Source organism: Pelophylax lessonae, assembly GCF_965119305.1.
Source record: "Pelophylax lessonae genome assembly, chromosome: 3".
NCBI lineage: Eukaryota > Metazoa > Chordata > Amphibia > Anura > Ranidae > Pelophylax > Pelophylax lessonae.
In genome coordinates, this window is record NC_138770.1 from 91,867,260 (window position 1) to 91,882,259 (window position 15,000).

Sequence of the window (15,000 nt, forward strand, 5' to 3'; positions counted from 1 at the left end):
TGGAAGAGGTTCTGGGAAGTTAGGTCTTGGATTTCCTGCAGATAAAAATCTTTGCATTGGGGTGACCGGTGATAGGGAATGGGGGTCACTTATAGACTTTTCACAAAGAGATGCTTCTGCCTGTGAATTAGCATGTGCAGAGGACAGAAGCCCCCCCATGGCTGCAGGCAGCTCGGCTCCCACATAAGGGGGGATTCTGCTCTCAATAGCGCCAGTCACGCCGATTAGCAGCGGAACGCCTGGCACAATCCGGCATATGCTGCATTAGTTCCGGGCAATGCCCCATCCTCTGTGCCCTGCTCTCCTCCTTCTCATCTTCCACACTCCCTTCTTCTCCTCTCTTCATCCCTCTCCCCTCCTGGTCTCTCCATTCCTTCGTTTCTTCACTTTATTCATTCTTCCTCTCCCTGACTTTCTATTCTTCTGTCCTTTCTAATAAATAAATATATAAAATAATAAATAGTGTAAACGAAGATGGTGCAATCTCCCTGCCGCTCTCTCTATTTCTGTCTACCCGACTATCCATCTCTCTATTTTTATTTTCATTTTAGTTTTGTTTTTTCACTTTTCTTTCTTTCTTTCTTTCTTTCTTTCTTTCTTTCTTTCTTTCTTTCTTTCTTTCTTTCTTTCTTTCTTTCTTTCTTTCTTTCTTTCTTTCTTTCTTTCTTTCTTTCTTTCTTTCTTTCTTTCTTTCTTCTTTCTTTCTTTCTTTCTTTCTTTCTTTCTTTCTTTCTTTCTTTTCTTTTCTTTCTTTTTTTCTATCTCTCTCTATCTGTCCCCTACAGATTGCAAAATGTCCTTCTTTTAATAATCAATACTATATATCTATATATATATATTTGTCTATCTGTCCTTCTCTCTCATATATCTGTCTGTCCCTCTCTTCCTTCTCTATTCCTTTGTTTCTTTATCTCTCTTGTCTTTCACCTTTCAATTATTCTCTCTGTCTGTCTCCCCCTTTCTCTCTCTGTCCCTGTTCCCTTTCTATTCTTTTATCTCCTTCTGTCTCTCTCTCATCCTTCAATGTGTGTCTCTCTCTCTCTCTCTCTCTCTCTCTCTCTCTCTAATATTTGCCCTTTGTTCCCTCTCTATTCCTTTATTTTTGTTTTTATTTCTCCTTCTGTCTTTCTCTCATCCTTTAATATCTCTCTATCTTTCTCTCTTTTTTCTCTCTCTCTGCCCCCTCTCTATCCATGTGTCCTCTCTGTCTCTCTCCTCTCATCTCTCCTTCATTCTATCTCTCTTTCCACTTTCTTTCTTTCTCTCTCTTTCGCCCCCCCTCTCCTCTCTATCCCTCTTTTTTTCCCACTCTCCTTCTCTTTCTCAAGTGATCTCTCTGTATCTATCTCTCTTTCTATCTCTCTTTTCTCTCTATCCCTCTCTCTATCTCTTTATGCTCCCTCTGCACCCCTCTATTTTTCCCTCTCTCTCCTTCTATTTTTCTGTTGCTCACTCCCTTTCTCTTTCCCTCTTTTCTCTCTCTCCCCATCTCCTTTTCTATCTTTCCCTCTATCTCTACCTCTCTTTCTTCCTATCTGTCTTGTCCTCTCTCTTTCACTGTGTATCTCTCTCCCTCTTTTTCTCTGTCCATCTCTCTTTCTCCTACCATGTCTGTCCCCTCCCCATCACTCTATTTTCTAATTTTCTCCCTTTCTGGCTTTCTCTGTCTATACCTCTCTTTTCTCCCCCTTTCCAACATGTTATTTTTCTACTCCTCTCTCTCTCTCTCTCTCTCTCTCTCTCTCTCTCTCTCTCTCTCTCTCTCTCTCTCTCTCTCTCTCTCTCTCTCTCTCCCCCTCTCACTCCCCTCCAAAAAAAACATCCCACCTCCATAACACTCTGTCCCTAATCTCAATATATATAGATTAGGTAGTCCCATGTCCTTGTTCCCCAATACCAACCATACAATTATTCCTCTCCTAAGCCCCCCTTTTTTTTAAAACCCCAACTCCTAGAATAAATCAACCCCCCCCCCCCCCTCCAACCTTATAGCCACACTCCCCCCTCCACCGCCTTTCAAAGCACACCCGGGCTGTGTCTGAGCTCCAAGGAATTTACTGCCACCAAAAATTGGGTTAAAATGCTGTTTTCTCTTCTCTTCTGCAGCTCTGTGTAGCAAACAAGCAGATAATGACGGTCTGGCTGGTTTTGCTAGTTTGCAGGACATCAAAAGACACTTCAGATTGCCTGTGGCTGTCCGTGAAACGAGAAATTCTCTTAAAAAAAAAAAGTAAAAAAAAAAAAGAATCTGTCTCTAAAGTTGTGCTCTCTGCGCCACTTCGGGGACTTGCAACAACCTTTGTTTATTTGTTTATAGGTGTTAATCACCAAGGGCTATTAGTAGGGTGTAATTAAGTGAAAGAGGAGGAAATATTTTTTCATTAGCCTCTAGGTTCACTTATGGTGATCATTCCATAATCCTCTTTGCTTTGTGTATCCATGTGTGTGTGTGTGTGTGTTTGTATGTGTGCATTTATGTGTGTGTGTATGTATGTGTGTGTGTGTTTGTGTTTGTATGTGTGCATTTATGTGTGTGTGTGTGTGTGTGTGTGTGTATGCATGTGTGTGTATGTGTGCATTTATGTGTGTGTGTGTGTGTGTATGTATGTGTGTGTGTGTGTATGCATGTGTGTGTGTATGTGTACATTTATGTTTGTGTGTGTATGCATTTATGTGTATGTGTGTATTTATGTTTGCATTTATGTGTGTTTGTATGTGTTTATTTATGTGTGTTTGAGTGTATGCATGTGTGTGTATATGTGTGTATTTATGTGTGTGTGCATTTATGTGTGTATTTTGTGTGTGTAAGTATGTGTGTATTTATATATTTATGTGTGTATTTATGTGTTTGTGTATGTGTGCATTTATGTGTGTATTATGTGTGTGTGTGTGTATTTATGTGTGTGTGTGTGTGTGTGTGTGTGTGTGTGTATTTATGTGTGTGTGTGTGTGTATGTATGCATTTATGTGTATATTATGTGTTCATTTATGTGTGTATTTATGTGTTTATGTATGTGTGCATTTATGTGTGTATTATGTGTGTGTGTGTGTGTGTGTGTATGTCTGCATTTATGTGTGTGTGTGTGTATGTGTGTGTATGTGTGTATTATGTGTGTATTTATGCATGTGTGTATTTATGTGTGTATGTATATGTGTATTATGCGTGCATTTATATATGTGTGTGTATGTGTGCATTTATGTGTGTTTGTATGTGTTTTGCACACTCTGCTCAAACTTAATTGACACTATTCTGTTGCAAAGTTTTTTAGCCAAGACTTCCTAGCCACCCCCCTCTTCTGATTACATCTAGTAATTCTCCATTGAATAAACGTCACTTACAATGGGTAGGGGAGCTAGAGAGCTGGCTGAGGCTTCACGCTCCATGCTCCCTTTAAAGGGCTCCTGTAGTATTAATAGTCATGAATATCAATTATTGTGAGGCGGTGTAGTGCAGAGTTGGGCAGGGTCGTATAGACATTCTGCTCCTAGCCTTGGGTGGAAGAGGATTACATTTGGAGCTCAAAAAAAAAAAAAAAAAAAAAACTAAAAAAAAAAGGGAGTCACTCACACAGGCTGCGAGGACAATACACTTCCTATATTTTGGGGGCATTTTTTGATGGATTGTCTTGGAACACTCTCAAACAGTTTTGCAGCTTTTTTCCTGCCTCAACCCTCACTTACAGCTATTTTTTTATTATTTGATTTAACTGTTGCAAGGCACTGAATATCTGCCCAGATGTTAGTTCACACCTACTCAGCTATGGTGAGTTGTAATTATTTTTTCACTTTTTTACCTTTTTTATTTATTTTTTTAGGCAATTCTGGGTTTTTTTTTTTTCCTTTAACGCCTTTGGCTTAGTAATTTAGGGCAATAATTGCATAGTGCAGCTGGATTCTCCTGCCTGGCGTAAGGTAGATCGTATTCAGCTGTGGAGGGGGGAGAGTAGCTTAGTGGATTTTGCTGGTGGCGTTTTGGACTTGGACATTTTTTTCCTTCCCTGTTTTACTTCTCTTCTAGATAGGGCAGTTTAAAGTTCTTATTTCAATTTCATTTTTTATTATTATTTGTAGTTATTTACTTATTTTTTTTTCTTTTTTTGCATTTTTTGTATCCTTATTTTACTGCAATTTGCATGTTTTTTTTTTTTTGTATTCTTGTTTTACTTGTATAATGTATGGGTTTTTCTACCTTTTGCCATAGTTTTTAAATTATGTTTAGGGTCATTTGTATTATTATAGATTGGACTGTTGTTTTTTCTTTTTTTTTTTTTTTTTCTTCTAGGAAAAAATAATCCTGACTGCTTTTTTACAGTATTTTCTTAAGGCTACATTGAGATTATCATTTTACAGTTTTAAAGTTGTTTTTGTTTGTTTGCTTTATGTTTGGGTTATTTTTTTATTGCTGTCTTGTGTGCAGATTAGGTGAAATTAGATTATATTATTTGACTACACATATTTTTTTAATTTTAATGAATTAGCAGTTTGATCTAAGGATCAATTTGTGCGTTTTCTTTTTTATTTTATTTATTTATATTATTTGTTTTGGTATGTAAGTGGGATAATTTTGTTGATATACTGTAGGTTATATATGAGAGTGGTGGGTGTCATTTGGCAAGTTTATGAAGTGGGGCATTGACTGTCTAATTTTGTTTTTAATGATTTTGTTTATTTATTTATTTGCATTATAAGTGCATTATTTTATTTTGGTTAGAGGATATGGGTTATATATGGTGGCGATTGTGATTCAGAAATAGTTATTGGTGCACCGAGTGCTTTTTTAAAATAAGATTGATTCGTGTGTGTGTGTTTTTAGTTTATTTATTTATTTATTTATTTATTTTTTTGGAAAGTAAGTGGTTTATTTTGTTGATATGGGTTATTAGATATGACTTGTATAATAGGGTTATGGTTGTTTCAATCAATGAGCAATTTGCGTATGGGTCATTTTTTTTTTCTCATGTATTTTTTTTTTTTTTTTTTTTACATGGATTATAGCATATGGGCTATTTATTATGGTGATTGTAAAGTGGAACTGTGTACTAAGTGGGGGGCCTTATTTTTATTTTTTACTTGATCCAATAAGCACTTTGTGCGTGTGTTTTGGCATGTAAGTGGTTTATTTTGTTGACATGGGTTATAGGATGTGGGCTGTATATTGGGTTGGTGGTGGTGATTTGGAAATGGTTATTGAATGGGGCATGGGGGTTCTAATTTGGATGGAGGAAGGTGGAGGTGGATTTGTAGTTTGAGAAGAAATGACGGAAATGTTGGCTTGTGTTTCAGGACCGCCATGATGGTGTCCCCAGTCACAGCTCCAGGCTGTCCCAATTGGGCTCGGTGTCCCAAGGACCCTACTCCAGTGCCCCTCCGCTGTCACACACCCCATCCTCGGACTTTCAGCCCCCCTACTTTCCACCGCCCTACCAGCCGCTGCCCTACCACCAGAGCCAGGACCCCTACTCCCATGTCAACGACCCCTACTCCTTGAACCCCCTGCACCAGCCCCAGCAGCACCCCTGGGGGCAGCGCCAGAGGCAGGATGTCAGTTCCGACACCGGATCTCTCCTACCCCAACCCAGAGCCTCTCTGCCCCAGCTGTCTGGACTGGACCCCAGGAGGGACTATCACTCTGTCCGGCGCCCAGATGTCCTCCTCCACTCTGGTCACCATGGCCTGGACTCCGGCATGGGCGATGGCTTGTCTCTGCATGGCATTGGGCACCCTGGCATGGACGATGTTCAGGTAAGTCCCAGGGCACAGCTCTGACTGTGTGTGTCATGGCATGAGAAATGCTGGTATTATTATCCTGGAACATGCTACTTTTATTTATATATTGTAAATCAATTGTACTACTGTATTATGTTCTGCTGCATATATCATGTTATATTATATTGTATTATATTATATTATATTATATTATATTATCATAGCTATTGGTGTTATATCTATTCGTATGGTATAGATAGGATAGATAGATAGGATAGATAGATAGATAGATAGATAGATAGATAGATAGATAGATAGATAGATAGATAGATAGATAGATAGATAGAAAGAAAGAAAGAAAGAAAGAAAGAAAGAAAGAAAGAAAGAAAGAAAGAAAGAAAGAAAGAAAGAAAGAAAGAAAGAAAATGAAAAGAGAAACATGGAAGTAAACAGATGCAGAAATGAAAAGATAGAATAGAATAGAATAGAATAGAATAGAATAGAATAGAATAGAATAGAATAGATAGATAGATAGATAGATAGATAGATAGATAGATAGATAGATAGATAGATAGATAGATAGATAGATAGATAGATAGATAGATAGATTACAAGGAGAAATATATAGATAGATAAACAAATATATAGAGAGATATATTATATTATATTATATTATATTATATTATATTACCATAGCAATTAGTGTTACATCTCTTCATATGGTTTAGCTAATTTATTTTTATTTTTCCAACAAAAGGTAAAGAAGACAGATAATTAGATAGAGAAAAAAGAAAGAAAGAAAGAAAGAAAGAAAGAAAGAAAGAAAGAAAGAAAGAAAGAAAGAAAGAAAGAAAGAAAGAAAGAAAGAAAGAAAGAAAAGAGAAACATGAAAGTAAACAGATGCAGAAATGAAAAGATAGAATAGAACAGAATAGATAGATAGATAGATAGATAGATAGATAGATAGATAGATAGATAGATAGATAGATAGATAGATAGATAGAATAGTATTGACAATATACTATACATGTGTAATCATTTCTATGTATGCTTTTGAATCATACATGTCTATGTAGATATTGCCTTGAAACATATGAGTTGTAAGGGAAAAAAAAGTAAGTAAGATAGATAGATAGATAGATAGATAGATAGATAGATAGATAGATAGATAGATAGATAGATTAATAGAGAGATCCTGGATATATGGATAGATGGATGGGGTGATAGATGATAAATGGATACTGTAGGTGGATAGATAGATAGATAGATAGATAGATAGATAGATAGATAGATAGATAGATAGATAGATAGATAGATAGATAGATAGATAGATAGAGAGAGAGATAGATAGATAGATAGATAGATAGATAGATAGATAGATAGATTAATAGAGAGATCCTGGATATATGGATAGATGGATGGGGTGATAGATGATAAATGGATACTGTAGGTGGATAGATAGATAGATAGATAGATAGATAGATAGATAGATAGATAGATAGATAGATAGATAGATAGATAGATAGATAGATAGATAGATAGATAGATATTATTGCAATGTGCCATGTCTGGTTATTAATTTCCGTGCCTGTAACTTTTCCATAGATAAATATAAATTGAAATGAAGTCATGGTTTTATGACATAGCTAAGATCAGTTCCTGGCAGAATTTTAGGCATTTTTATTTACCATACCTGTAGATTAGATTTGTGTTGCATTGTGTGTAATGTATGATTTGTATTTCCTGAACTTCTAATGTTCCAACAACTTTGAATTAATTTGCTTTAAGGGTCTACATTACAACAAATGATTATCACCCCTCTGGTAAATATGCAGTAATATTGGGAAATATTAAATACTGCCTTTTTCTGTTTAGAAAATATTATTATTGCGTTATAAACCAGATTAACTTTTTTTTTTTTGCGTCATTTATATGAGAGAAAATGCAGCAGTTTAACTCAATGAGATTGTTTTGCAGCATTAATAGGAAAATTTCCTTTTTTTCATCAATGAAAGAACAAACATGGGCAATCCATGACATGTAATCCAGCCTATGTAATGCATTTAGTTCTGCCACACTGCATACATCGGAAACTGAATCCTTTCCATGAAAGGAAAGCCACAAGTCAAAACAAGCATGTTGAAATGCCATTATTAACAAAGTTGGCTTGTGCCTTGCTATAATGAGCCTTCATTTTTGGGAAAAAAAAAAAAAAAAAACAATATAGTTCAGAAAAAATCTGAAAATGTCGCAGAGGCTTTAATAACAGCTTGCCACACATGGCTTTGCCCTTTGCATGTCTGGCCTGCCACAAAATCTGAGGGTGCCACTCACACCCCTCCGTGCCAACCTGAGACCCAGGAACCCTCCTGCATGGTTTTAAAGTGAAGAAGTATAGTAATTAAAAGTCTCAGTTGTTTGTGCCATATTTCTGCGTGTAGTCCTAATTAAATTTTTACGATCCTCTCAGTGACTATTAAGTGCCAACATGCTGGGTACATATCCCGAACAAAAACCCAGCAGGCGATTGTAATTAGATAGAATATCACACACAAGTCCTCATTAACTCCAACCACTTGAACACTTTACTGTTGGAAGGTGAGGGCTGGACTACTTACCTGTGCTACTTACAACTGTGTACTACTTACCTGTATACTACTACTGTGCTACTAGGTGCCCAGTGACTGGGGGCATGCAGGGTACAGGGCAGAGGAGGGGGCCTCAGACCTCAGAATGGAAGAGCCTCGCAGCAACCCTTCAGAGGTCGGGAAGGGAGGGGGGGGGGGGTACAAGGCCCCCAGCTAAATGTCACCAACAGACCAATTTGAGGCTGACCCCACTGCCACCCATCTAACCTTTTCCCATCCTAATCCACTTATCTACCAAAACTGTGAGAGTCTAAATTGGTGCAGTGCAAATAAAGAGTTAAAAAAAAGTCCTGCAGTCATTTTTATGTATTGGCTAAGTAGGATATTTTTTCCGCCAATCAATAATCATTATAAATGGCAAAAATAATTTTGTGCGGCGCATAGATTAAATCAAAGTCTTGAATCAGATAAAGAAAAACCACAGCAACGCAGGCTATTAAAAATAATACAATAAAATAAAAAATACAGATTTACACAACTTCTTTCCATAAGTATAGAAATCGATAAACAAAAAAGTTATGAAGAAAAATATTATTTTTTTAAAAGCATCATACAGTTTCAATAAAAAAAGTTTGTCTTATAATTGTTTTAAATATTTATTTGTTTATCTTTTTTTTATTTAGATGTACTTAGTTTCCAATTTCCTCTTTCAAAAAAAATACATAAAAGTATGAAAACTAGTTTTTTTTTAAACAATTATTGGTTTGGTTTAATACCGTTCTATTACACTTATTCATAAAGATTATATATATATATATATATATATATATATATATATATATATATATATATATATATATATATATATATATATATATATCAATTTGTATTTAGTTATTTTACATTCCTTTATAAATTTTATTTTAGATTGAATTAGCTTTAGTATGACTTCTTTAAAAAGATGTATGTTGTTATTTTAATTATTGGTGGTTTGGTCTAATAATGTTATTATTACACTTGATGGACATCTGCATTCATTTATAAAGATAATATGCAATACATAACTAAACGTTTATACAATGTATTTTTTTATTTATTTATTTATTTATCATTTTTAGTTTCGATTAAATTAGTTTCAGTATTATCTTTTGAAAAAATATGTATAAAAGCTAGTTATTTTAATAATTGTTGGTTTGGTTCCATAATGTTATTATTATTGGACATATATATGCATTTATCTATGAAGATAACATACATAATTTGTATTATAATTTATGTTGCTATAAAATTATCTGTATAAATAAAGTGAAAAAATACAGACGTTCATCAAGTGTAATAAATATAATAATAATAATCATAAAAGTAATTATAATAATAATAATAATAATAATAAAAATAATAAGAGGAAGTAGAAGAATAGCAATATTAATAATATTAGATTTAAATCAGCAAATTACAATATTTACATAAAAAAACTTAAACTAAAATAAAAAGTAATTTCTGAATAATAATAATATTACTACTACTAATAATAATAATTGATAATATTTACTGAATATATATTAAACTTTAGATTTTTCAAATTGGACAATCTAAGGTAAAAAAAAAAATAGAAAACGTCTTATAATAATGTGTAATTATCATTATTATTATTGGACGTTTTCTTTTTTTTTTTTTTTTATTGTAGATTGCCTAATTTGAAAAATGTAAAGTTTAAAATATATTCAGTAAATATCAATTATTATTATAATGTTGTTATTATTCTTATTCTTATTATTATTACAGCTACAGCAACATTACATTCTTTTTATTTGAACTACCAATCTTTTACCTTTTACTATGCGGACCACATTATTAAAAATGTTGCCTGTCGCATACATTAATATTTGCCAGCTTTATTTAAAATTATTTTTATTTCCCCTGTTAAAAAAAAAAAATCCATTTTATTCTCAGATATTTTTTCTTTTTTTTTTTTCCCTCCCCCCAATATATATCAAAAGGCAAGCCATCGCCATTACCCAAACTAGCACAAAATCGAATCAGAAAATAAATGACAGCGTTAAGTGAACGCCTTTCATTTGCTTACCGTGTATAGGAAGTCTTATTTAAATTTCGATTTATTTGAAGCGGCGCCCGGGCATTGAATTATGCAGAGCAGAGCCGCGTCGCCGCTCACTCAGCCCCGGCTGCAGCAGGATTCTGTGTATAATTCAATGTTTAACAAGATAAGAAAATGACTGGCTCCAACAGACACTTCACAAGCTCATTTTTTATGATCGAGGGCCCCAACATCAGCTGGAAAATATATTTCATTTTCCCACTCTGTGTCCATATGGGTTCCATAATATGCACTGTCCTGCCGGGTTAATATAAATGGAAATAGCTGCTGCCTATGATTTATATATGCTGTGTTTTAATATCCAACCTTCTCACGCTGTTAATCTCTCTTGGTTTATATTCACAGTCAGTGGAAGATGCTAATAACGCCATGAATCTGTTGGACCAGTCAGTTATCAAGAAAGGTATGAACGAACACTGCACCCCCAACCCCTACTTATCAAAAAATTACTGGGGTAATTATTACACAGCTCTAAATATCTTAATAATATATTCTGCTGTATATTTGTTTTATAGCGTAGATCTGTTACATTAATAACAATTATTATTATTATTATTATTATTATAATTGCTTATTATTATTTTTTGTATTATGCTATGGAAGTCTTAAAATTTGACACCCTATTGTTATCACTGTATGACTCCTAAAATATATAATGCAGTTTCAAAGTTCTGGTGAGGTTTTTATATATTTATATAAAGTTTCATTAGTGTATAATTTTAAGTGGTGCATTATATTGTTTTTGTTATGTTTTTTTTTTTACTACTACTTATAGTTCTTACATTGTATATATCTATATCTATATATCTGTATATATCTATATACATATATAATATCTATATACATATTTAATCTATCCATATCTATCTATCTATCTATCTATCTATCTATCTATCTATCTATCTATCTATCTATCTATCTATCTATCTATCTATCTATCTATCTATCTATCCATCTATCTATCTATCAATATATATATACACACATATATATATATATATATAGATAGATAGATAGATAGATAGATAGATAGATAGATAGATAGATAGATAGATAGATAGATAGATAGATATAGAGATGTCTATATATATATATATATATATATATATATATATCTATATATCTATATATATATATATATATATATATATATAGATCTATATATTTCTATATATAACTATATATATATATATATATATAGTTATATATATCTATATGTATATATATATACATATAGATATAGATATATATTTGTGTGTGTGTTTGTAATCAATAATAGGAAGTCACATGTGCAAACCAAAATCTATTTATCACTACTGTATAGTTCTCAAATAGTATATATACACACACACATATATATATATATATATATACACACACACACACATATATATATATATATATATATATATATATATATATATATATATATATATATATATATATATATATACTATTTGAGAACTATATAGTAGTGATAAATAGTGATTACTTTGTCATCATTATCGTTATTATATAATTATGTTGATTTTTTCAAAATCATAATAATTGAGACGCTTTTATATATTTGTAGATTTTCTGAGCCATCCTTTGTTTCTTTTTTCACATATTTAAATGTCTGCATTTTCTATCAATCTAAATATATATATTTAAAAAAAATAATAATACATTATTAAAGTTTTAAGAAAGAGTAACATTGCTAGTTATAAGAAATGCCGTCCATTCCTTTTGGAGTTAAAGTGGATCAGAGGAATAAAAAAAAAATGTGATGTTGTCCTTAGCAACCAATCAGAGTTCACCTGTCAAATAAAATCCTGTGATGGGTTGCTACAGGTTGCAGTCTCACTTTTGGAACATCATGGGGGAGATTCTTATTAGTTCCAACATGATCTAACAGAGGGGGTGAATTTACCAAAGCAGTAGATGCTGTTCACCTGTGTGTTCACTTTCGTTTGAGTGTTGGTAAATAGGATGAACTTTAAATAATCAGTAAGGCAAGATAATAATTAAAAAATAAATAAATAAAAAACAAGAGGAGTGGGGTTAACATACCAAAGTCAAATAGGCTGATCATTTTGCAAGGGGATTTTTACTTTGCAAGGGATGCTTCTTTTTGCACACTGGCTTAAAAATTGCTGCTTCTACAGGAGTTTGGAGTTTTGCCTGTAGAAGCAGCACAATGCTATCCTATGTACCCATGCACATTAGGACGAGTACAGGCTTAGCATTTAGAGGCAGGAAGAAAACTCTTCTGCTTTGCGTTTTTTTTAAATGGAGCTTTCTGGCAGAACAAAAACCCGCAAAACTCTCCTAAACTGGTCTAAACTTTGTCAAAAAAAGCTCTATATGAGCGTTTTTTTCTGCCAAGGGAACTGACATTTTTTTTTTAAGCCCAGTTAGCATGGAGCCTAGTGATTGAGGTGAAGCTTTGCTGACTTGCTGACTTTTATCAGCCAATCAGATGCAAGGAAAATTTTTTTTTTTTTTTTTTTTTTAAATGTCCTTTGCACCTGATTGGGTTTCCATTGCAAAGTAAATTTTCCTCACTTATAAGCTAAAGGAAACTTCCCTTGGTATCTAAACTATGTAAAAATGTTTTATCCTAACTCCTTCCTCTACTCCCTACTTAGTAAACCAACCCTTTATTATATTATATATCATATACAGGGGTTGATTTACCACAAAAGTAGAATTAGAGATAATAAAGTTCACCTTTTATTACCTATACTTTGAAAAAAAAATATATGTATAAATGTGTCTATATATATATATATATATATATATATATATATATATATATATTTTTTTTTTTTTTTTTTTTCAAGTTATAGGTAATAAAAGGTGAATTTTATTATCTCTAATTCTACTTTTTTAGTAAATCAACCCCTGTGTATATGGTATGTATATAATCTGTGTGTGTGTGTGTGTGTGTGTGTATATGTATATATATATATATATATATATATATATATATATATATGTGTATAAAATAATAACGTGATATGTATCATAGTGATGATATCATATAAATATATTTACATAAGATTTACTAAAGTAGACCAAGCGTTGAAAGTGTTTGCTTTAGTAAATTAGCCCTGTGCATATCCTGATTATTTAATCAAGGAACTGCAGTATAATTGTTCTTACTCATTTTTTAATACTATTATATTCTAAGAAACAGTATTAATAAGAATAGCTGGGAATAAAATAATTATATTGGGAGTTGGAAGCCCTGCAACACATGACAATATGTAGCCGATTTTTTAAATAACAGAAATGAGTTATGGTGGCCATACACGCTTCAAATTTATTATCAAATCAATGTGCAATTTGATCAAAACAATCAATCAGCAAACAATAAGATAGACATCATTTCCCCTCCAATTGATTCAGACCTGATTTGGATTTGATCAAACCGATATTATTATCAATCGTTCTGCAATAATTGGGATGCTTTGGTCGTGAATCCAATCGTATTTTTGATTGATCATATTATGAGATTGGATGATGGAAATGGAGATGCGATAGATCACTTGCAATCACATTTTCCAACTATCGATCAAATTTAATTTTCCTGTACATGGCATATTGATTGAATGGGGTTTCAAACTATTATCTGTATTGGGAGGGAACATTTGGAAAATAAATTGATAATTAATGTGTGGTCACTATTACACATCTTTGGTATATATTTTCTAAAGCAAAAAAAGAAAAATGTTATAATTATTTGCTCCACCCCCTTCAGTATACGTATTTTATATATCTTTTAATAAAAGGAAATCAATATTATTTTATATAGACAATCTGCCTATTATAAACACTCTTCTAAAATAAGAACAGTCAAGAGTCACATCCTTGTAGTAAAAAAGAAACATAAACCTCCAGAAAGCTACAATGTAATAATTGTTATCCGATGGATACTTTGTGATTATAGGGAGAGGTGAAAGGGAAGTAATAATGATACACCATGGAAAGTTATAGAAAAAAATGCTGCCTCGTGTATTATTATAATTTAGGGTTTATATCTGGTGAATGAGTCTTTTAGTGAATAAAGCAGAAAAAAGTGACTAAGGCTACACAAATTATCATCTCTACAATACTTTTATATGACCGTTCCAATACAAAGCTGAAAACTTCTCCCCTTTTTATTTTATTGCCAACACTAGAATGTTATCAATGTTATCAATAAGCATTGCTCAGATGTAATTAAATTGTATTTTAGCTGTAGGAGAGCCAAAACGGTTTGACCCAGCCCCCTCCCGTCATGTCACATTCTAAGCACAAGGGTAACTATTTTGGGAAGGACGTTTGCAAGCGTTAGAACGCGCTGTTCCCAGTCAAAATCTCTCTTTCTCTACCATGAAATGTATTGTCGGTCTTTCCCCAATAAGACACTTATCTTGTGCCTCAAAACTGTCATTCCCCCTATCATAATTGTTAGGATTATTTTAGCCTTTGGCAAACAGATCAGGGAAATTTCACCTGCTCTCCATCATCAGGACAGCGAGCATTTCCCGATCTGTCGCATTCAGTCGCACGCTCACAGGCCCCATTCTGATTTATATTGCCCCCGCTGTTACCGAGGGT

General features: G+C 33.0%; 1 protein-coding gene across 6 annotated transcripts in view; it reads left to right on the forward strand.

Annotated features, from left to right (window-relative positions):
• The window catches only part of TFAP2B (transcription factor AP-2 beta), an 87,647-nt gene that overhangs the window by 1,432 nt on the left and 71,215 nt on the right, over positions 1–15,000 (forward strand). For 2 of the 6 annotated variants that reach the window (XM_082249627.1, XM_082249630.1), the window contains exons 2-3: positions 5,284–5,742; positions 10,759–10,867. In XM_082249627.1, coding sequence (XP_082105753.1) covers positions 5,284–5,742; positions 10,759–10,867 — 568 coding nt within the window. Of the gene's footprint in view, positions 1–3,345; positions 3,764–5,283; positions 5,743–10,758; positions 10,868–15,000 lie in introns of those variants that run through there. The other 4 variants (XM_082249628.1, XM_082249631.1, XM_082249629.1 and 1 more) reach the window with 3 other exon arrangements.